This window comes from Gymnoscopelus microlampas, assembly GCF_963454915.1.
Source record: "Gymnoscopelus microlampas genome assembly, chromosome: 7".
Lineage (NCBI taxonomy): Eukaryota > Metazoa > Chordata > Actinopteri > Myctophiformes > Myctophidae > Gymnoscopelus > Gymnoscopelus microlampas.
Window position 1 is genome coordinate 34,272,511 of NC_139944.1, and position 23,928 is coordinate 34,296,438.

Genomic DNA, 23,928 nt, shown 5'->3' on the forward strand with positions numbered 1-23,928 from the left:
ATTATTTGAATAAACAGTATACAATAGGGCTTAATTGGTTAATGTATGTTTTGTGGTAAAAAAAAAAATGTGCCAATGTTTGTTCTAAATTTGGGGGGTACCAGATCATGGGTGCTCCCTCTGGTGTTGTGGCTGTCACTCACTTTGGAGAAGTAGTTAGACAGGTATATATGAGGGCACTGTCCCTTTGAGTATCTTAATACCAATCCCAGTGACATTTGCTTAACCCTGTCTTCTACCCTGAGCCATCCTAAACTAGAAATGTGTGTTGGAGTTAAGAGGGTCATGGGCTTTAGGCCTAGTAGTAGTCGTATCCGTTTGTTTTGGGAGGTCTGAAGCTTAGTTTTTGGTGACATCGAGGCGACATCGAGGCGTTGGAGAACCAAGAGGTGCAAGGCAAGGATAATCAAAAGGGCATTGAAAGTAAGTAGGCTACAACATTTTCCTCTGAGATGTATAGTGGAGAAGAAGTATTGAAAAATGGACATACTCAAGTAAAGTAAAAGCACCTAAAAATGTAATATTAGTACTTGAATAAATGTTGCCAAATGTAGCCAAACTGGGCCAAAGCCGGGGCAAGCCACTTCAGGGTCTCCAAAACCCTGCGACAACCGGTTGAGGAAACTGTAAACAAGATATGGAATTGTGTGTTCACAAGTGTGGCTGTTGCACTGACCAGTGTGACTGTTGCACTGACCTAATTCCGGTGCTCATGCCCTGCTGCAACAGTACCAGGTGGGTGCCCTCCTGGAATGTGTGGGCCCTTTTCTTGTCACTAACCATGGAAACCGCTATGTCATATAGTATTGATGGGCTGCCTGTTTAACAAAGTTGCGAGAGGCATACTCTGTTCTGGACCAGAGAACTTCTACCATGGCAGAAAAATTGGTCGCCGAGATGTTCTGCCAGTTCAGTGCCCATGGAAAGAGCACCACAATGACAAGGTGCCCAACTTCTAGGCACAAGTTTTCTAGGAGGTCTGTCAGTCTCTGGGAGTCTCTACACCCCCTGTGTCTGCTGGCTATGACAGTCTGGAGATGGAAACAAGAAAAGGTTAACATGTACTGTACGATTAAGCGCCAAATATATGAAAGTAACTATTGTTGAAGTTAATGCAACACATTTACATACATGTCTGTCAATAAGATATTTTGTCCTGGCAACACATTTCGCGTGACTTGAGGAATCTGCCAGCTGTCAAAATGTCAGAATGTACGGTTCCAAGATATGGGTTTACAGCTTGATCAAGCTCGTGCGCACGCGCACACGCACGCGCGCGCGCGCGCACGCACGCACACACGCACGCACACACGCACACACGCACACACGCACACACACACACACACACACACACAATCCTGTCTAGTGTGTCACCATCTCCCTCATTACCATCATTACAGGACTCCAAGGTGGAAGGAAGTCATTAGTCATTAGGGAAATACAAAGCAACTGAAAAATACATCGAGTTGTTGACATGGTTCCGGACGTTTTCTTCCCAGCAACTTTACAGTTACTAGGCCGATGCCCATTAGGAACGATGCCCGTTGGGAATGCATGCATGCCCCTCCAGTTCTGCAATACCCTCCTTACTGCAGTCATAGTATTTGGAGGCCAGTCTATGACATGTACTATGATGTCATACTGATTACAACAGGGATAAAAGGGACACAGTCAGACATTCAGATACAGAGATATTTGGATATACGGTTCTATTTGGAATTTGGTTTGAACTGCTGGTCAACCGAATTCCCACTCAGAGTCGGTACAACACATCCTCATGTCCTTAATTGGCAATACAACGGACGGTGCTCCAGTTATGCACAAGACAGACTGACACGGACAGACAGATATCATGCATTTATAAAATAGATTATGTTGCTGTAATCCACAGATGTAAAATACATTTATTTGGGCAGAAGTAATATTTGCTATAAGTATAAGACAGTACCTAACTGTCTAAAGAGACACCAGCCATAGTGTATTTAGTAGTTAATAGATAACTATAGAACAGGACCAGGACAGAGACAGCCCAAAGAAATGTTAAACATCCACAGTTGGAAATTTGGTTCATGCTAAACTCTGAACAAAGACAGCACAGAGAAAGACAAAAATCTACAGTTAGGAATTAGCTTATGTTGTTATCTGCATGAAGAAGACACACAGAGATGCAAAATACCTTAGCTAGAAATGTTAGCTCATGGTATGGTATCTGACTCCCACGTAAATAATTACAATATTACTGTGCCAAGCTCAGTCAGACAATGTTTTTCGCCAGCTGTTAGAATGAGGAGTTTTGTCATTCCAGAGGGAGTGTGCCTTATTCCTGTATTTATTATTATATAAACATGTACTACTCTGTACATAGTGTTTTAATTTGTGATGATATTGAATGTTTGGTGCTATCTTATATGTTGATTAATGAAATACCTAGGACCCCAATGGAAACAAGACCACAAGGTCTTTTTTGGTGTTATCCTTTTGGACAAAATGTTTGACTGTACTAGTGCTGTTTACTGTCTAATAAAATATTCAATCAATCAATCAATGATGTCATACTGATTACAACAGGGATAAAAGGTTAACTGCCGGAAAAAAACGAATTCCCACTCAGTCGGGACAACATATCCTCAGGTCCTTGACAATACAAGTTTGAAGTCGATGGTCGGACGGAGCTCCAGTTATGCACAACTTAAGACGGCAGACTGACACGGACAGACAGATTTTATGCATTTATAAATAGGGATGTCCGATATTATCGGCCTCCCGATATTAGCATAAAAATTGATATCGGGAAAATATCGGTATGTTTTTTTTTTTTTTTTTTTTTTTGCTTTATAAATAAGTTACAGGAGTTCTTACTGTATATGGTGTGTGTGATATGAAATTTGAGCTTACCCTAATCACAATAATCCCCGCATATATCGGTATCGGTTGATATCGGTATCGGTAATTAAGAGTTGGACAATATCGGTATATCGGTTATCGGTAAAAAAGCCAATATCGGACAACCCTATTTATAAATAGATTCTGTTGATCTGTTTTTGGTGTCAGTCAAAAATGTGGTCTTGATTGATGCTTTGTTTAGTCTAATGTGTCTTTATCATCAGTGGATTTACTATCTGAGGATAAGCAGGGGATAATTCCTGGTGGGCCAACATATATGGGCCAGCCACCATGCCGTTATGCATTTTTTAAATAATAATAATATTACATTTTTGAGAGATATCATGTATTTGGCCCTTTGGTTTGTCTCTGAACACCTGCCAATCCTTGGCACTGGCCCACAAAGTAGAGAGAGATCACATGATTGGCTCACAGGCTTGTCTCTCATCTGAATACCTGTCCCAGTGGCCCCATCACATGCTATAATGGCCCAGGGTCCACCCACAAATTGTGGAGAGCAGAAAGTTGATCAGAGAGAGTCTAGAGCAAACAAAAGACCTTCTGTGCAAAAATGGAGTTAAGCTCTAAGAAAATGCATCGTCCTTATAAGAGAAACTCCTTGTTAGTGAGGAGTAGGTTACTGTAGGCAAACTATCAAATGATGTAGCTGTATGAGTTGTATAGTTATCATTTACTAAATGACTCAACTCAAGGCTCCAGTGAAAGTGGTGGTAAGCTACTATAGTGCTGTTAGTATTTGTAGCCACTATGTTATGAAACAACCAATGCATCTTACCAATGTCATTTTATTGAAATAGAATGATTTAAGAGTAGAACCCATTCCTAATAATACAGCTACAGCTAGTACAGTATGTGCAACAATGCTCAGCATAAAATGTAATACTATAAAGTATTACTATTCTATATACATATTTGACTAGTATGATATCATACTAGTCAAAGGTGTATATCATTTAGAATCGTTTACAATATATTTATATCACAGTATGGTCTTGGGTTACTTACAACAGCAACAACTTTACTATAGGTCCAGTAAGGTTCACAAGTCTTAGTCATGGAGTCCCAATACCAGCCCAACCTATTGATCTTCTGGGCTATTTTGTTGGACGGAGGTTGTCTGATTCCAATAGAAGCTGGTCTGCAGCAGTGCCTTTTTTGCTGAATCAGTGCACCTTGGGTGGGAGGAATGTTCTCGATGGCTGAGAAAAGCCAATGTCTGCACTCCTTTTCCCATAGTCAGGGAAGGCTATGTCGGTCAAATGGTACCAAGTCCCTTGAGAACCTTCCTCCCATCCAAGCTGCACTGATTCAGCATGTCAGGACCTGGGAACCTGTACCCCACTGGACCCATCTTGCAGATACCAGTAAAGTTTGCGCCATCCTCCTCCACTGTGGCTGCAAAAGTCATGTGGTGGACATTTTGCTGCAAATGAAGCTGGAGTCTGTTGCATCTCGATGTATAGATGTTGTATGATTAGGACATACAAATTGAATCAAAAGGACTGAGCACATGCAACTTATGATTGTGTGTGTGTGTGTGTGTGTGTGTGTGTGTGTGTGTGTGTGTGTGTGTGTGGGGGGGGGGGGGGGGGGGGGGTTGGGGGGGGGACTGTTAAGGGCTTGATTTAATTTGTTGCATGATACTACTTGCAACAACTTATATCAAGACCAGGCATTATTTAACTGAAATATGTGAGTGGTCCAGAGCAAAAAAGATGGTTGAGAACTGCTGATCTATTCCTACATGGCTACCCTTATTCATTCCATTCTCTTACTTTATCCAACCTTCCACTAAACTCATGTTTTGTATTTTCTGTAGTATGAGTAAGCAGACACATGTGATTATATGGGCACTTTTCCTAATAATGATGACTCAATCAGGCATGTAAACTCATAATGTAATAATGGCTCATAATCTAATAACGGCTCCCGTACACTTCCCCTTCTTGAGATTTTCTGAGGAATTTCTTGATCTCCGACTTCCCACTAACTGACAACATTGATGCATATCATAAGTCACCAGATCATTTAGTGCAATGTTCCATGGAAGAAAATATTCACTTTCACTTTCACTTTCACAATTACTATGTGCATGGTCTAGCGACCACATGCAATACCTTCACGGACCACCAGTGGTCCACGGACCGCCTGTTGAAAACCCCTGGTTTAGAAGATAGAGCCATGTTGTTGTATTGGAAGTAGTGCACCGGTTATGGTCAATTTTAAAAAGGGCGTGGATTTTCGAATATTTCCTCCCGTATTACTTTTCCCACCACTGCATAACTAGCATATCGCTATTTCAAGTGCATGTTTGGACATGTTGTCTAACTTGTCTTCGCGAATCGCTATGCCTTGGAGGCAGGATAATTATGTTCCCATCGCCCCACCTTTCTCAGGTTACAAGTTAGGCTATAACCAACCAAGAACAGAACTGTCAGTATCCTAGGCTACGCTACAGCATCACACTAGTCTACTACAATCCAGCTACCCAAGTTATCGACCATGGATCATGATTTTCAAACAGTTTCACAGACGACCACAGCTTTCCTGCCTTTCCAACAGGTTAGGAAACTGGCCGATGTCCAAGTGTATCAGCGAACAGTTCGTCTGGAGACCGAGAGACCGCTGAGCGTTCTGCATGTAATTGGAACCGTTTTAAAGGTGACACTCAACAGGTAGGTTGACTACGAACACAAGACTATCGCTCATTTGGCTGTGTTGTGTTCATCACGTATAGAGACCTAATGGGAATATCAAATCTGCCCATTTTGCAGGCTGTTATCATTTAGCCTCCTCTGGTCTCCTTTCAACCTTAACTTTTGTAAACATACCTGAGAGAGAGCTCATATCTTCACAAAATGGCGAGTCCGTGATCAGTTCCAGACCTAGCCCCGTTTTGAACCTCACTCTCCACGATAGCTCCGAGATGAGGTCCCGCTATGTAGCGTCCCGGCAGAGGTAGAGTCCGTCCAAATGCAGTGAAGATCACTCTTTTAGCAACATCGTATCCAAAAAGTAAAGGTAGTCCGAGACACCTACAGTTGTTCACAATTTCGCCGAAAAGTAACATTTAACTGACGGGGTTGAAAAAAACGTTTAAATCGCTTATTTAGTCAGTCTGTGCCATGTTTTCCTGTTCAACCCTGGTGAACCCCCCGACGGCAGGTGCCAGTACTGCTCCCGATTCGAAGAATGGGAAAACATGGCACAGGCTGACTAAATAAGCGATTTAAACTGCTTTTTCATCCCGGTCCCCGTCGGTTAAATGTTACATTCCGGCGAAATCACAAAGATCTGTAGGTGTCTCGGACTACCTTTACTTTTTGGATACGATGTTGCGAAAAAGCTGATCTTCACTGCATTTCAACGGACTCTACCTCTGCCGGGACCCTACACAGCGGGACGTCATCTGAGCTATCGTGGACAGTGAGGTTCCAAACGGGGCTTTTCCAGACAGATGAGTTTAGTTTTACTTTTATACACAACCACCACACAGCGTTTCGCCAGTTCAATGACTTGCACAAAACACAAGATTGAGGAAAACACACACTGGCGAGTCATTGTTGTCTGTCTGTCTGTCTGTCTGTCTGTCTGTCTGTCTGTCTGTCTGTCTGTCTCTCTGTCTCTCTGTCTCTGTCTCTCTCTCTCTCTCTCTCTGAGGGGGTGGCCGTGGGGGTGGCCAAGGGTGGGTGACTGGGTGTGTGTGTGTGGGGGGGGGGGATTAAGTCCTCTGTCTGACCAATCATCAACGCCAAGCATGCTTATCTTGCAACCTTTATAAACGGCTGCAGCAGAACTGCAGGATCACAGTAGAGTAGTTGTAGCCACTAGCCGCAGTAGACTCCAGCCAACACAGTCTCTAGAGGAATAACCATCATCATGACACATCCACGGACTCTCAGACTAGACTGTGGAAAAACCATAAATGTTATGCATGTGGTTGGGACTGAACTCATTGTAAATATCAACAGGTAAGCCAACAATTACCACTATGAAATCCAACATTCACTATATTATAGCATGGCTACTGAAGGAGGATACTGCATTCTCCTATGCCATGCATATGCTGCTGTTACTGTAACATATCATATACTTTCTATTCTATATTAGCCCTATTATGGCATCTGAGGTACAGTATATGAGAGTGAACTATTACTACTACTACTACTACAATAATAACAACAATAATAATAGGCTACCTCAGATTTAGATACAACTTGTCTAAGTTGGTGCTCAAAGTGGGTTTACATGGCAGAAATAGAAATAAACTTCATTAGATAGAGAATAGAAATAAAATAAAATGTCTAACAGTAAAAACAAAGGTAGAGTGGGATGGATAATTGAAGGTTGGGGGGGGTCTCTTTTGATGTGGTTAAGGAGTGCATTTTAAGTGGTTGTGTGCTATGCCTTTCTGATATTTCAATATTGCTTTTACAATACAAAATCTTTTACAACTTCTTGTTAAAGGCTGTTATACAGAAAAATACAACCATAGAATAAGTAAATCATTTAATAAAAACCTGACCAAGAATGAGTAAATAATTCAATATGAACAATAAATGTAGCCATACATTCTGGCAATCTGGGATACAAAGTTGAGAGAAACACTAATGGTTGTTTTTGATCAACTCAATTGATCACCCCAATACCCATAATCATCATAGATCAGAAAGAGGTGGTTGACCACTCCTGGGCTAGTGAATCTCTTTATCCTATAAAACAGGAGTCTCATGCCAAGGACCCCTTAGCATCTATCTATCGATCGATTGATAGAGATAGCCTTAACCACAACCCAATAATATAAACTGTGGTGATATTGTTTAGATAGATAGATAGATGTAGATAGCCTTATCCACAACCCAATAATATAAACTGTGGTGATATTGTTTAGATAGATAGATAGATGTAGATAGCCTTATCCACAACCCAATAATATAAACTGTGGTGATTTTGTTTATATTGATGGTCCATTGTGGAACCCCTACATTGATATATATTTGGACGCGGACCCCATCTGAAAATGTTTTGTGCCAGGGACCCCCAGGAGCGAAGATTTGAGTTAAAAATGTTTGCTTTAAAAAATACATATGCAAAGATTTGCAAAAAACTGCACGCTTTTTCAAAAATAGCAGATCTACAAGCTCATGGTATAAAATAATACTTAAAGTATAAAATAATAGTTAAAGTGGTTAAAATGATTGTGACGCTATATTAACTACTTTTCCTGGGGACCCCCTGGTACCCCCCTCAAGGACCCCTGGGGGTCCCCGGACCCCACTTTAAAAACCAATGGTGTAGTAGGATGTAAGTTAGAATGCCGCTTGCAATGCCCCAAAAAAAATACAACAAAGAGTGAATTGTGTATGGAGCTCATTTGTATTCTGTCCTGGCAGTGAGTGAGAAAGGTCTTTATACAGTCAAGACAATGAGCATCAGCTGTCGACTTTCTGCAGCTGAACAGATCTGGTCTTTGTGTTTGCAGAGACAAGCCCAAAGTCCAAAATTAGTGTTGATATATTCATGTTTTGCATTTAGTTTTCATAGCATATCCTAGAATAATGTTCAACTTAAATTATTATCGACAAAAACAAAAAAAATCTCCATGAATTCAATGCTTCGTGGGGTGTGTAATTGATAGAAAATAAGTAATATTTTGGGTGAACTACTCCTTTAACTCACGCTGTCACAGTATTTCTTTAAAAGGCTGCTGACCATTTTCATGGAAAAATTCCACACACATTACACATTACATTACATAACATGTGAGTCGTGTAGCGTCATGCGTGCATCAGACTGTAAATTTAGAGCTGGCTATCCACCTGTTGTCTGTTGAAAGAAGAGATTACTCCATAGCCAGCATGTGCACAGACTGCACACTCAAACTATGTGCAGACACTTAGTTGGGATCACAACTGCCACTACAAATCACTGTCTATACATTTTGAGATACCAACCAACTGAGGAGAAAAATGCAAGAGAACAGCCCTGTCCACCGACCCCAGTCACCCCACACAACATATTGGTGCATCGAGTCTACATAGGCTATGATGTACTTTCCAAATATGATACGTAGCCTGCGAGGTTAGTTCAGACAGTATACACTCGAGATGTTACACGCATGCTCATTACTATGTAGCTGTATACAGTGTCATGCAAGACCCACACGTCATACACTGACGTGGCAATCAGCTGACCAATTGGCCGGGTTATTTAAGCTCACCTAAATCTGCGTTCCTTCCGCTTTGTGTATTCTGGTTTGTTGTCATGCGGCTGTTTGCTCCCACCGCCACCCCAGCACCACCAGTAGGCTCTGCTATTAGTTCTGTTCCCCATAGGGGGTTGTTATTGTATAACTATCTCCTTGCTCTTAATGGTTAATGATGGTTGTCTAATTGTGCTGAGCAGAGAGAAATATGTAACAGAGCCTGAACGCCAAGATAAAATATTACATCCACACTTGTATTATCATTCTATAATATTGGTTCAATCTATTCGCTCTATTATATTGGTTCAATCTATTCGTGAGTTATCTGACTGAAATGCAGTACTGTTGGTGCCTTACTTTAAGAAGACACACATCTGCTTCTGGAAAGCCTGTATTTTTTCCATATTGTGTAAACACAGCCCTGGCGTGCATCACAAATGCATGTTTTGATTGTTCTTCCTTTCAGGAGTGCCCCACCACAATCCAAGTTCTTCTCCGTGAAGGGCAGCCCAAAGGTGCGCTATCAGATCTCCCCGAAACCCGAGGCGGTTGCACCCCTCTCTCCCGTTCCTCTCAGTGGGAACACAGTGCTTCTCATCACCTTGGGGGAAGCCAGTCAGTTTGAAAATGAAAGCAAGGTGAGACACATATTGGCCCCTGGCCCTCAAATGCAAATCATTCTCAAACTCATATGAACTACTATACCACATTAGTCATTACCTCTGTTTTTTCTTGGCTGAGTGAGAGGCATTCTAATGAGTGCCAGTATCTCCCGATCACGTCGAAACCATATGAAACCATCCTGGGTACTACTGTCACAGTGTTCACACAGCGCTCTCCTGTTCAATGTCAGTGGTACAGTTGAGGTGACACTGCAGAGATGCCTTCCTTTATTTGTTAACTTCCTTATTGTGGATTAGTGTTGAGGAAAATTGATATGGCTGCTTATATCTAACATTTATATTTTACCGTCTCCACGAGGCCTAATAGGTATTGTTTTGGTACAGCCTATCTTGTTATGGTTCAGTTTGTCCTTGAAGCAGCTGGCAGCAGCAGCGGGCAGAGATCAATAACTATGATCACTGCCCAGTGCTCGAGGCAGAACTACCGTACCACTGACATGAGTGTTAATGTACTTCTGACCATGATATCATGTACATAAAGCATAATCATCACCACCTAGAATATTGTCTCGACTCCTATGTGCCTCATTGATTGCTGATTGATCCAGAATTCCACAACAGCGTACTCAGAGAAATGCTCAGAGAAACTACTTGTACGAAAAATATGTATCATGTTAGATAGCCGCCCTCAAACATTTGTATGCTCCCTTATATCACTGCCTTTGATGTGGTACCGGTTTAGTGTCTGGGCTGCTTGAATTAGATATATCATAGAGAATAGTTTGAATATTCTTGACGTCAACAACATTGGCATGTGTGCAATCATAATTCTTACATAATGGTATTGCCTCTATGAATGTGTAAGTAATTATAATTAATTTATATATATTTATTTTTAAGCTATCAGTCCAGTACTATGGGGCGCAGAAAGAAGTCTTGGGCAAAGCAGTTCTGCATATCACGGCTGTCGGTATGTATGAGCCTGATAAAACACTGTTTGCAAAGGTTTTTAACAGATTGCATAGAATAAATAGTGAATGTGTTCAAATGCATTCCAATATGCCACTAGATAGACTCAATAATTTGTTTTGTGGCTGTCTCACTTAAATATACTTAGCTGACAATAACCTAGATAAGCTCTTTATGAGAACCTCAAATGTAAAAGCGCTGGTCATCTATCATTAACCCATTAAGACTGGGAATGCATCTGTGTCATTTTAGATTCCTTTGGCTATTTGAAAAATCGTGAACGTTTGTGCAAATCTTTGAATATATATTTTTTAAAGCAAACATTTGTAAAATATTTTGTAGGAGGGACCCCCAGAAGCAAAGATTTGAGTTACAAATGTTTGCTTAAAATGTTTTATATTCAAAGACTTGCATAATTTTTCACGATTTTTTAAGAAATCTAAAATGACAGAGATGCGTTCCCGGTCTTAACGGGTTGGTCATGTCATGGATTAATCAATGTATTCATGGGTAAAGAAATATCTTGAGACTATGTTTCATATACATTATAAACCACTTATGCCAAATCCCAAATGACCCCAACTAAGAGTATGAACTGTAATGATTTGGGAATCTCTCCTGTACAGAAATCTCTCTGGATGTAGACGCTGATAGAGACGGTCAAGTGGAGAAGAACAACCCCAAGAAGGTGAGCTTACCAAGTTTTCCATTTGCAAGTTGCAAATCAGATGAACTTGGTGGACAAAGTGTTCAAAAGACTTGAGCTGTGCCTGTTCCCTTATCAAGTGTTTTGTTGACTGCTCCTTTAGGGGTCCTGGACATGGGGTCCCAACGGGCATGGGGCCATTCTATTGGTCAACTGTGACTCAGAGCGTAAATGGTGGAAGAAACCAGACAGTGAGCAGGACAAGATCTCCAAAGTGTCAGGTAAATGAGGCTAGGGCCCCTATTGTGGGGAAGCAGGCGAACTGGCGTGAAACGCAGTCAACCACGTGGTGGTGATATTTTCTGGACTGGAGATGGGCAGATGAGCCAATCAGTACCTGGCAGTATGTTGGACACAAGCATTGTCACCAATCAATGTAACATGCATTATTAATCAACAAAACTAGAACATTTGTTTGAGTAGCTCCAGAGAAACAGTACAAATCTATTTAAACTAAACACTATCATTGTAAACAGTTGTTCCCAGAGTAGTTGAAAGTGAAACTGCACAAAATCAAGATTTTCATGTGTGAAATACCTGTAAATGGTTACGGTTTACAACTGTCATGATACGATTGAGGTTTCCACATTATGCATTTCATCACATTCATTGAAGTGGAATAAGTAAGTCTTAGTTAAATGTAGGTTATACACATTTAATTAATATCATTCATTAATGTTATTTGTTAAATTTAACCTAAAAACCAAACAAAAAACATTCACACCTGGGAGCATCTCATCGACTTGTTTGCCATTATTTGCAACTCTGGCAAATGCACTCACTTTCTGCACTTAGATGTTCTCAGCAGACCTCACAGTCACCCAGCCACAATCCTGCTTCTCCAAAATTCTAGGCTACCTCCCAGTGTGTATTCCAAAGAAGGAGAAATAGAAAGAGGGTCACATTCAAAAAGGATTCATTTACTTGTGTTTGTTTGGCCATCCGGTCATCCGGTCATCCGGCCATCAGTGTGTCAACCATCTGATGCAGTGGGCGATCATCACACTGAGGACTGAGGCCGGATGGCCAAAAACAACAAAACATTGTGTTGTTAGTAATGGCATCTGGCCTTCATCAGTGAGCTATGAAGGTTGGGTGGCCTAAGACGACAAAAGGTTTTGTTGTTTGTAATGGCATAAGATGGATGATTACAAACAAGTAAATAGATCCTCTCTGAATGTGACCCTTGTTGTTTCATTAATGTGAACAGTTTACTAGGACAACACACCAGATGGTCAGAGTGTGGTGGAATACATACAGTTCCAGAGAATTAATTGAAATGGCTTCACCCCGCCCATGAATCATGCGTGAATCATGAGTGAAGTGCTTTAAATGTGTGTACTAGGCCTTACTGTACACTGTTTTGAAAAACATTCTTCCTCCTATAAAGAATACATCACATGGATGCACTTGGGACGTATCATCAGTAGCCTGGGGTCATCGGGTGTTTCGGGTCTCGCAACAACATACACCCTCGCCCAGGTGACCCAGCCGGGGTTGATCAAGCCCCGACTTACGTCCCAGTAGCTAAGTGTACCCACGGTCTAGCCTGGCATGGCCAGACTAATATCACTGCGAAGATATTAGTCTGGAATCTCTATGTGGAACCTGCATTTCCGAGGGGCAAATAAAAAAAATTGCGGGTGATAAACCCGCCCCATATTTGCATACTGCGCTCTGATTGGTCCCTCACAACTTCGGAGGGAGAGAAATAAAACCTCTATTGAGAGGGGCCAGACCTAATCTGCCACGGGCATTTTTTTTTTTGCAATGCCAGATTTGTCTGGAACCAGGCTACCCACGGTCAGTCCTCTTAGGGAAAGACAGGGCTACTCAGTTCACTTCTCCGGAACTACTCTGCCGGGACTGGGGGAGGCTCTGGCACGTGGAGGGACTAGGCTCTGTGGGTGGCCTCCTGGCCGAGCTCCTCCTTCGTCTCACCAGGTCCAGGTCCAAACTATTCCTGGTTGTCACATACCGTAGTCTAATAACTATGAACCACTATAAATTAAAGTCATCACTCCATATATACTAATACACCATGTTCATTCATTAGAAGGACTTTAAAACTAAAAATGTTGTTTGTGTTCAGATCTGAAGGATATGTCCCTGATGAAAGTGCGCACCAGGGGACCTGCTAAGCTGCCAGAGGGCTACAAGCTAACTATGCACATTTCCAAGGGGGACGCAGAGAGCATCAGAGTCTTCAGGGACAAGTCCATTGATGCAGAATACGATACCCTCAGTGAGTAGATACTCCCATTCTCCGTTTGAATACATAGAGGGTTTAACTTTTTTTTTGGAAAAAAAACAAAATGTTTTCAAGATTTTTCAAAAATAACAGATCTACAAGCATAGCTTATCATACAAATCAATCCAACAACTTTAACCCCTATACTGTATACAATGTACAAGCTCACAACGCAGCGCGCTGTGACGCAAAGTGGGGTACAGGGACCCTTAATTATGGCGCCACTGCTATATGTAATTAAGGTCTTGAACTTTGCAGCTTCTAGTGGGTCTAAAATGTTCTTCAGTATCTTTTTGTTTGGTTTTACACTCTCTCTTCCACAGAGTACTTGTTCTATAGTGCATTTGTCAAGGACTACCCTCTAGTGCTGAGCAGTAATGACTTGTCCAAGGAAGTGCCTTACCTCGGTGGCGCCGCCGAGATGAACTTCTACGTGGAAGGCCTCAGGTTCCCAGACATAGACTTCGACGGCCTCATTAAAGTCCACCTCAGTCTGCTGGAGCCCATCGCTGAGGTAGGCCATAGTAACGGAATCCACTATGTCTTCTGTCTTCTTTTAATATGTTTCATCAGTGCCTAATAATAATACCCATGGTTTTGACAGGGTTTTCCAGAGACACCCATCTTCACAGACACAGTGGTGTTCCGTATCGCACCCTGGATCATGACCCCAAACACCCTCCGACCCATAGAGGTGTTTGTCTGCAGGTGATAACTATGATGATGATGATGATGATGATGATGATGATAAAAGCATCCACCTGTATAAATGAAGCATCACCAACATTAATTGCTTGAAATATTCACAGACACATTTTTGGAACGTTTATTCGTCATGCCCCAGTGTGTAAGGATGTTTAGAGATAAACTAATGCAGAGGATTTTACTGCATATGTGTAATACTGATGGTGGCATCCACAAACATCCAGTCCACTTTATTTATAGAGCACGTTTAAAACAACAGTGTTGAACCAAAGTGCTGTACACTCAGTAACAAAATATACTAAAATATACAAGAGCATATAAACATAAGCAGACACTAGTTAACAGGAGAAGTAGCAACTCTTAATGAGACTGTTTTTCTGTGTGGTAACATTGACAGCACGCAAGATAACCACCTGTTCCTCAAAGGAATGACTAAGCTGGTCCAGAGCAACAACTATAAGCTCAAAGTGTGCTATGAGTACATGAACAGGGGAGATCGCTGGATGCAGGTAAAAAAATATATAAAATAACAGCTACACAATACCTCATTATTAGCTGCCAGTTGTTAATACCACATTTCCCATGATTACATTCCTTCATAAAGGGAGGGGTAATGATGAGAAATCTTGTATATTTAGGGTTTGAGTTATCCAATACAGGGCAAAGTAAACATTTTCAACGAGTGGTGGTTGCAAAGATAGCAATAGGACAATTGAGGATTGTGTAAAGAAATCAATTAGAAAGGTATATTATGGAATCTATGAATGGATATCTTGACTATTCAAAAACAAGGCTTCTAGCTTGTGTGGTGACATTGTGTAACAATGTTTCTCGTCTGTCTGACACACAGCAGTGACGTTGGTATCACATGGTGATCATAATACCCCCACCATGTGATAATTCTGTGCTAATGGTGTCTTCCAATGCCTTATGAGTAAGTGATCTCATACCATCATCTGGTTGGACTCCTCCCCAAATCCAGGATGAGTTGGAGTTTGGCTACATCGACTCTCCTCACCATCGGTTTCCTGTTGTTCTGGATTCCCCTCGAGACCGTGGCCTTAAGGACTTTCCATACGATGTCCTACTGGTGAGAATCAGTCATGCTAATGCATGGAGACAAATGTGTTCACACACACATCAGCAATTTATGTGTGTCCTCTGCTTACTCTGTCTTGCAACAGTGTGAATATAGCAGATCAACAGGCTCATGTGTAGGTTGTAGACCTGCTATTTTCAGTACCAAGTATGAATCAAGCATTTGTCTTAGACCAGTGGTTCATGTCAAGGACCCCCAAAATGATATGTATTTGGTCGCGGCTCCCCATCTCAAATATTTTGTTCCAGGGACCCCCAGAAGCAAAGATTTGAGTTACAAATGTTCGTTTTAAATATATATATATATGCAAAGGTTTGCACAAATTTTCACGATTTTTGAATAGCCAAAGTATAAAAGGTTAAAGTGGTTAAGTGGACCCCACTTTGAGAACCAACGTCCTAGACAACACATTTCCATTGGATGTCTTCTCAGGGCCCAGACTTTGGCTACGTGACGCGGGTGGCTGAGGAGGACGAGGTAACCAGCCTGGACTCGTTCGGTAACCTGGAGGTTAGTCCTCCTGTGGTGGTGAATGGGAAGAACTACCCTCTGGGCAGAGTCATCATTGGAGTGGCCTTCCCCACGTGAGTGTGTAACATACTGTATGGCACTGACTCATTCATTAGTATAAAATACATAAATAGTATACAGTTATGCTAATTTTATATTAAAAGAGTTGTTCACCCAAATAAATACTTATTTTCTATCAATTACACACCCCATGAATTCATGGAGATGTTTTAGTTTTTTTCGCATTCCTGAGCCAATAATTTATAATAATAACTGACGGAAAGATGCTAATGTATCCGGTGGGAGACTCAAAAAATCACCATGAATTCAATGCTTCATGGGGTGGGTAATTGATAAAAAATAAGTAACTTTTTGGGGTGAACTATTCCTTTTAACTCATTCATTAACCACTTAAACTCTGTATACTTTGTTGTACATCAATAGCAAAAATAGGCAATCTACAAGCTCTCAACATCTTGTAGATCTGCTATTCTCACCGCGCAGCCGCCAATTTTCACCGAATGTCTTGTCTATATTCGCTTATTATGACATGTCCAAAATAGGGATTCTAGGGTTCATGTGGTTAATGAATGAATGAATTAGGCTAAGTGTAATTAAGATAAATTTGACAAGCTTCAAAAGCACAATATTGAGTATTATTATGCACACTGAATACATTGATTGAGCGTGCACAATCAAGTGAAATGCATGCTATGTTTTCATTAAAGGGCAGTTCAAGGCCGCAACATGGCCAAAGTGGTTCAAGACTTCCTCTGGGCACAGAAGGTGCAGGATCCCATCGCTCTGTTCTCTGATTGGCTCTTGGTCGGCCATGTGGACGAATTTATGACTTTTGTGCCGGCGCCTGACAGAAAAGTAAATATCCCTTCTCAAACAAACGCTATCGAAAGTGCTACTGAGTAAACAAGACTAGAGATAAAGAGAGCCTTATCTGTTAGCTTCACTTTATTGCCTTTTGAGCTGGCTCATGAAGACGCCAGAGTTCTTATTGTGTCCCTATGTGCAGGGCTTCCGGCTGTTACTGGCAAGTCCAGATGCAGGCTACAAACTATTCAAAGGCTTACAGAACGATGGGCATGGACAAGCCAAAATGTTTGAGGGTGAGCCTTGCTGAGTTGTTTTGTAATTCCTTTTTATTATGGTTTATCCATGTTGTACATTATTAGCACGTGTTTATGGGTGGCAATAGCTTAGTGGGTAGAGAGGCCGCCTTGTAGTCCAAGGTCACCAGTTCGCCCCCAGACCCACCTAGTATACGTGTTGAAGTTTCCATGAGCAAGACACTTTAACCCCTAAAAGCTCCCCTCCGAGCACTCATCATGACCAACTGAGCAGCCATCACCTTGGTGAAGCTTACACTGAATTTCCCCCATAGAATTAATAACGTTCTACCTCTTTCTTGTATTTCGTGTATTTTATTAAGCATATTATGTATACTTCATTACCGGGGTCCCCCAGGGGTCTATACTTAGTCTCCTCCTTTTTCCCCTCTACAATAAATCTCTTCGCCAAAAATATCAGATCTACCTAGCAAATGTTCGCCTGTTTTTGCTGAATGTTTGCCTATTAGGGCACGCCCAGTATAGGGATGCTAGAGTTCAAGTGGTTAACCTTTCCACAGCAACAATGTGTTCAGGGTGATGATAATGATCTTTATTTGTATAGCACTGTTCATACATAGCATAGCAACTCAATGTGCTTTACACAAAAAAGACACATCATGAAATTAAAAAAATAGAAAAATGAAAATGACAGAGCAGTCACTCAATCTGTTGAATGTCTCCCATTCATAAAGGTTTGGAATCAGTGGACACAGAGCAGATCACAGTAGACGAGATCCTCAGTGATCAGTCACTCCAAGCCGAAAATAACTATGTGCAGGTGAGTGGGAACACTTAAACTTGACTCTTTGTTTACCAATGATGATTGATTTGGTAAGCACTTAGCAGCACATAATCAGGATTCAAGTTGAACAAATGAGCCCTGTTCTGCAATTAGGTATAATATGCTTTCTGAAGTCACAGGAAACTTGTAGAAGTAATGGCATTTGGAAGTGTGATTTCAGGCCTGAAATGAAAAGTTTGCATAAAGAAAAAGTCATCACATATTTAGACATTTTGGAACTTACTCAGAATCATAATTTCAAAAGGCCAAACACGGTTGTTCTTTTTCTTTATAAATGTAAAAGCTCACCTGATTGTATGGCCTTGTGACATTTGTCTGCCCCCCCCCACACACACACATACATACACACACAGAGCTGTATAGATTGGAACAGGGACGTCCTGAAGAAAGAGCTGGGTCTGGACGATGAGGACATCATTGATTTGCCCATCCTGTTCAAGCTGGAAGCGGAGGAGAAAAGAGCCGCGTCCTACTACCCAGATATGGTCTGAGCAACCACACCTCATTATGTTACTTTATTAGAAAGAATCTCACACACACTGTAGCCGATGTAGACAATGTGTTGTGTGGTGAAATCTACAAGCTCACAACGCATCTCGGATCGGCTTTCTTTCCGCTGCAGGACACTGTCGTACAACAGAGCATAAAAAAAAGCTGTAGGATTTAATTGGTGCAAATACTGACAATATCATGGTCAGTATCATGTCAGTATCATGGTCAGTATCATGTCAGTATCATATAAAATTAAAGAAAATCCGCACACCAACAGACACCCATTTGCATATTTATTTTGGTAACATTTTAAGCCACCAGGCTCTTCCTCAGACCTTACGGACTTAAGGTCTGAGGAAGAGCCTGGTGGCTCAAAACGTTACCTAAACAAAGCTGCAAATAGGAGTCTGTTGGTGTGCGGAACTTTTGACACAGCACCAGCCTATTAGGTTTAGTAAGTGCGTCTTCTGCACTTTCACTCAACTTCTGTAACTTAATACTTCTCTCTTCTTTATCTTTTTGTGTCACCAGTTTCCTCCCATAGAGTGAAAAAAGGAAGTACCGTAGTGTCAAAATATGAGATAGTTACTTAAAGGGCAAGACCACTTTGGTAGAGGTTTGGGTTGTGTTACCTTGCCATGATGTAACTCCAAAGGTGGACAAGAGGTCAAAAATAATTGCTTTCGTTTTTTCCAGTCCACCCCTGAGCAATCATCTAATCAGCAGCTTTGAACATAGTTATATTTTCCTGCTGCAGGTGCAACTGAGCAATACATTGTCGCTATCGGTCTTATGATTTAGGATAGTCCAAAACCGTTCCTTTTCAGGAAATGGCTTGACCACGTTCAACCTGGCTTCCCTATTTTTTTGCATGACATAGCCAAACATGTAGTGGAATAGCTAAAGGGGCAGATCTACAAGCTGTTATTGCATCACAATGCCTTGTGAGGTGGTAGAAATGCTATTTTCGCTACGTTTGCATCATACGAGGAAGAATAAAATAGGACAGTTGTTCTCGAACCGTATAATTTCAAAGACCCCCATAACTCTGAGTGCAAGACCCGTAACTCACATAGTTTAAGTTATACACCTGTTAGGGTCTATCTGGACCCCCCTCAAGGAACCCTGAGGGTCCCTGGACCCCACTTTGAGAACCACTGAAATAGGGTTAATTTGCGGAGGGCATGATGCTATACATATATAGATAGGTTTCTGCTCAACAGCAACGATATGTCTCTCCATTTCCAGGTGAACATGATTGTGTTGGGGAAGAGCCTGGGCGTCCCTAAGCCGTTCGGGCCCCGGGTGAACGGACGCTGTGCCCTGGAGGCAGAGATGTGCTCACTGATGGAAGGCCTGGGCCTCACCTGTACGTTCATCGACGACTTCACCTCCTACCACCAGATGCTGGGAGAGGTGCACTGTGGCTCCAACGTCCGCAGGGAGCCCTTTGACTTCAAATGGTGGAACCTGGAATTGTAGAACACAGGTGTGGGGTGTGAGTGGAAGCGGTTTGGGGCCGTGTAGGAGGGTACTTTAAAGCTAAAGGTGAAGGTGAAGATGTTTGTAATCCATTTGGAAATGATCTTAATGCATTAAATATGCAGAAGCTTTTGTTTCAAGTGAAGGACGTCTATACTACTGTACTGTATATTTGTGTAATCTTATGTTTTTATACTTTTATTTTTAATTTTTTCTTTTGGCATTTATTTCAGATAGGTCAGCGTAGAGAGATAGGAAACCAAGGGCAGAGAGAGGAGAGATATGCAAGACAAGATGGGTGGGGTGTGATTCAAACTTGGGTCCTTCCTCTCACAAGGAGCATATCATCGCTGTCGGGCAGAAAATCTTTATCTCCATATTTTATCATTTGTTTTTTTGATGCCCTATTTTATACTTATTATATACTTGTCACGCAAAAGTACTGAAAACAGCTGAGCTACAAGCTCACAATGCTTTTGAACATTTTCACCTATAATGACTGAAAATAGGCACGCCAGGTGGAACTTAGTTAAGTTTATCTGTGGGTTTTATAATTGTCCCATTTCCTTAAAAGAAACAGCTTTGGCCATACAAGGTTTCTGCCAGACAGTGACAATATGTCTTTGTTACATGTTCAACTTAAGATACAAAATATGCCATCCATATCACCCCAACCCTGCCCTACAACCTAACCCCTTTCAAAATGTCCACCCCATGATGGAAATATAATTGTATAATAACAAAATGTATACAAATAAAGAGGAAAACTAAATGAATAACAAATGGAGGAGAGGAGGATGTTCAAGTGTCCAAATAGTCCAGACTCCAGAAGATGTTGGTTATAAGTAGCCTTTCAGAGAGAACCAGTTTTACAAATCCAGGATCTCCTTAACTCATTAAGACCGGGAACGCATCTGTGTCATTTTAGATTTATTTGGCTATTCAAATATAGCAGATATACAAGCTCATAGTGCGGCACCGAGTGCCGCGCTATGAGCTTGTAGATCTGCTATTTTTGAAAACTTGTGAATTTTTTTTTTTTATATTCTTTTCAAAAAACTTTTTAGGATTTTCTTTTTTGAATCGGCCTCAATGGGTTAATCGTGTAGCATGTGTCGGAGGATAGTCATGTTTCCACTTGGGCAGTATGAGAGGTTTTGCTAACAAAGAGGCTATTATCTGTTGCATAGCAGTAGGCCTACTGTAGGTATATTGGCCTCAGCTGGAATTCCAAAAATAGCTGTCCGAGTAGGTGTCAGTTTCTTTTCAAACCATGTTGATTTTGGAACAGACCACAACATATATCACATATCATGTTTGAGAAATGATCATAGGACATGTGTGTCGTACCTTCATCTTTATGGCACTTTATTTTTATTTATTTTTTTTTGCTTTATTTACAAAAGGGTGAAAAGCAATATTTACAAACAAGACTTTGAACAAGGGCTTAAGCGGACTGTTTGCAAAAAACAATAATACAATCATCAGAATCAAGCACATAGCAAACTGGCTCTGAATCTGTACTGAATGTACAGTACAAGCACAAGTACAGTGAGATGACAGGTACCACACAGTAATATGCCGTTCAACCACTAGAGGGCGAAATCCACCTACTCAAGAGATCGGTGGGGGAAAAAAAGAACATAACATTTGATCTTGACATTGAATTTGAATGTCTGCAATACAAACATAAACAATTATGTTTAACTCAACTTTTGCAATCTATCTATGGGTGTTTTTCTTTGTAAATAAAAGAATGTCTGCTATTATAGTGTTTTAATTTCATCAGAGACTTAAAAGTACATTTCTTTTAAAATCAAAACAGAGCTGAATGTCAACATAATATTCCACTATCAGTGTGTGTGTGAAAACCACTAAAACTTCTCTGAAATAAAACATTTCTGAAAACAATGCCTCACATCACCCTTGATCTTCATTGAAATTAGAGTAGAAGAGGCGATAGCAAGTACCTTTTCTCGGGCAAGGAGACTTATCCACTCGAACCCCAGGCCCCAGCATCCATATTCTGGAGGGAACATTAGCCAAAGAGAGCAGTTCTACAAGCTCACAACGCGTCGCAATGCAGCACATAGTGAGTGAGCTTGTAGATTGTCTATTTTCGACCAAAAAAGCCGTCCAAGTACAGAGCCAACTAAGTCTAGAGGGTTGAAGTGGTTTAAGTCTACTCTGGGTGGGGGTGGGGGTGGGAGAATTCACTGAAGCAGATTATGTAAAAAGACGTCTCTGTCATTAGTTTGTTTTACATTCAAGCCAGTTGGCGGTCCATTCCACTAGGATACCACCTTACCTCAAAGCAGCTCTCTTGACACAATCATTATAAAGGCAACTTCAAGACATGTCACAGTGTCATTCATATTCATTTTTTGTTTCACTCCTTTCTTAACATGGTCAGTAACTAGGTATCATTTTTTGAAAATGTAGTGCTTTAGGAAACATACATACATATATTACACATTTAAAAATAAACCATGAAATCAATGTGCACTGCATCTGGAGAGTAGACGTCAGCTGTTTTCTTTTTTTTCCCCCCCCCAAAGAAACACAAGAACACAGGGACACAACACCTCTATGACGAGCATGGCACCAGTGTACAGAGGCAAGCAGATTTACACCATGCACAGTACTGTTTGAATACACACCCATACACGTATTTTGAAATGTTTTTTATGAGAAACAACATATCGGACACAAAATGATGCGTGGACAGTAGCACGCATTCTGGATTCAGACCTCCTATCGCTGCCTCTTACGGTTCTATCTACAGGGAAAGACAACGTTGATACGTCGGTGGAATTTCTAACATTTACTTACACTGAAAATGATTTGGGAGCTTGACTGTTTATCCACTGATGCTGAGAGTGAAACTGACCATTAAAGATTTATCATGACGCAAATAAACAATTTTGCATTTCCAAAACGGTCGACATTCTCTGCTGAACTCTGTCTATTTTCTCCTGGAGATAACGATGACTGACAAGGGGGGAAAAAAGATTCAAAGTACTGTCTTAATAAACCAACAAGACCCAAGAAACACCTACAAAAAGCTTGTCTAATTAACATCCACCAGCACACTCAGGAGAAGAATTAGATCATCAGTAGAACGGCTCGCCACGACTGACTGACTGACCGCACACATACCTGGTACATCAAAGTCTAACCAACGTACAAAAGCACAGTGGGGGGGTTTGTGGAGGCTGAAATCAACAAAACAACTGTCTACCATACAACTCTCCACTCTCCTCTGCTCACACAGACCACTCCTCCCTCCGCTAAGCTGAACAAACACCGCCGCTTGTTGCCGTCACGCCTCCCGATTCCTTTTTTCAATTCACCTTCGGCGCGGAGATCAAACTCGACTCCAATCCAATCCTGCCCCTTCAAAACAGGAAAGCTTTCACGCCGTGAATCCACTGAACCAGACAGGCTTCAGAACGTTACGGGGGGAACTGGGACGGGGGGGACGGGACAGGGGGCTAAAGAATGAGTGGGTGTGTTGTTTTTACTCTGCTAAGCCAGCCAATGAAGAACAGTCAGAAAGCGATGTTGTGGGACTGTTCTGGAGCTGAGTGCTATAGGCTGGCCGCCCCTTCCCTTTTCCCATGCTCTGAGCACTCCGAGAGAGGGCTTCCATGTGGGGTTAGAATGAGAGCTAGAAGGTACATACAAGTCCATGAAGCTGGGAGCAGCTGTCGAAAAACGAGGCTGCAGGTTCACACTGGAGATAGTGACGTGTCAAAAACCCCAAGCCTCTTTAACTCTGCTCCTCCTCTGCGTCAGTAGTAGAATTCACGTGCCCTCGCCTCGTCTCCTGCAAGGGGTGCCTCTTATGGGAATGCTAGGTGAGAGAGGAAGAAAATGAGTATTAAGAGAGGTGCCTAGTGCATGGGGACTTACAGAATTCACATTTAGGGCTTTGACTTATTTTTATCTTCCCATTTGCAATTCAATGTTCATATTTCTTTACGGCAGAAGCCCCTTCATGTGGATTCTGCACGTTTGTGCTTTAAGACGGTGAAAGAAAGATGACAGAACGAG

The 23,928-nt window shown here is 41.5% G+C and overlaps 2 protein-coding genes across 5 annotated transcripts in view; one reads left to right on the forward strand and one right to left on the reverse strand.

Annotated features, from left to right (window-relative positions):
• Positions 1–5,321: 5,321 nt before the first annotated feature.
• On the forward strand, positions 5,322–21,638 carry padi2 (peptidyl arginine deiminase, type II). 2 transcript variants are annotated; one of them, XM_084062090.1, is made up of 16 exons: positions 5,322–5,579; positions 9,576–9,747; positions 10,633–10,702; positions 11,328–11,389; positions 11,511–11,628; positions 13,500–13,652; positions 13,982–14,172; positions 14,263–14,366; positions 14,761–14,872; positions 15,346–15,453; positions 15,895–16,046; positions 16,701–16,848; positions 17,000–17,093; positions 17,789–17,874; positions 18,252–18,383; positions 19,639–21,638. In XM_084062090.1, exons 1-16 carry the CDS (start codon positions 5,407–5,409, stop codon positions 19,870–19,872), a joined length of 2,109 nt encoding a protein of 702 aa, XP_083918216.1. In that variant the 5' UTR covers positions 5,322–5,406; the 3' UTR covers positions 19,873–21,638. The 2 variants fall into 2 exon arrangements, with proteins under 2 accessions (XP_083918216.1, XP_083918217.1); XM_084062091.1 differs by lacking the exon at positions 5,322–5,579 and adding an exon at positions 6,728–6,875.
• Positions 21,220–23,928, reverse strand: part of rap1gapb (RAP1 GTPase activating protein b) — a 111,347-nt gene continuing 108,638 nt past the window's right edge. For all 3 annotated transcript variants that reach the window (XM_084062089.1, XM_084062087.1, XM_084062088.1), the window contains one exon: positions 21,220–23,728. In XM_084062089.1, coding sequence (XP_083918215.1) covers positions 23,645–23,728 — 84 coding nt within the window. In that variant the 3' untranslated portion in view covers positions 21,220–23,644. The remainder of the gene's footprint in view (positions 23,729–23,928) is intronic.

Coding starts and splice junctions, on each gene's coding strand:
- padi2 (XM_084062090.1), top strand. CDS start 5,407: ATGGATCATGATTTTCAAACAGTTTCACAGACGACCACAGCTTTCCTG. Junction 16,047..16,700: donor ATTGGAGTGGCCTTCCCCAC/GTGAGTGTGTAA, acceptor TTTTCATTAAAG/GGCAGTTCAAGGCCGCAACA. Junction 16,849..16,999: donor TGCCGGCGCCTGACAGAAAA/GTAAATATCCCT, acceptor CCCTATGTGCAG/GGCTTCCGGCTGTTACTGGC.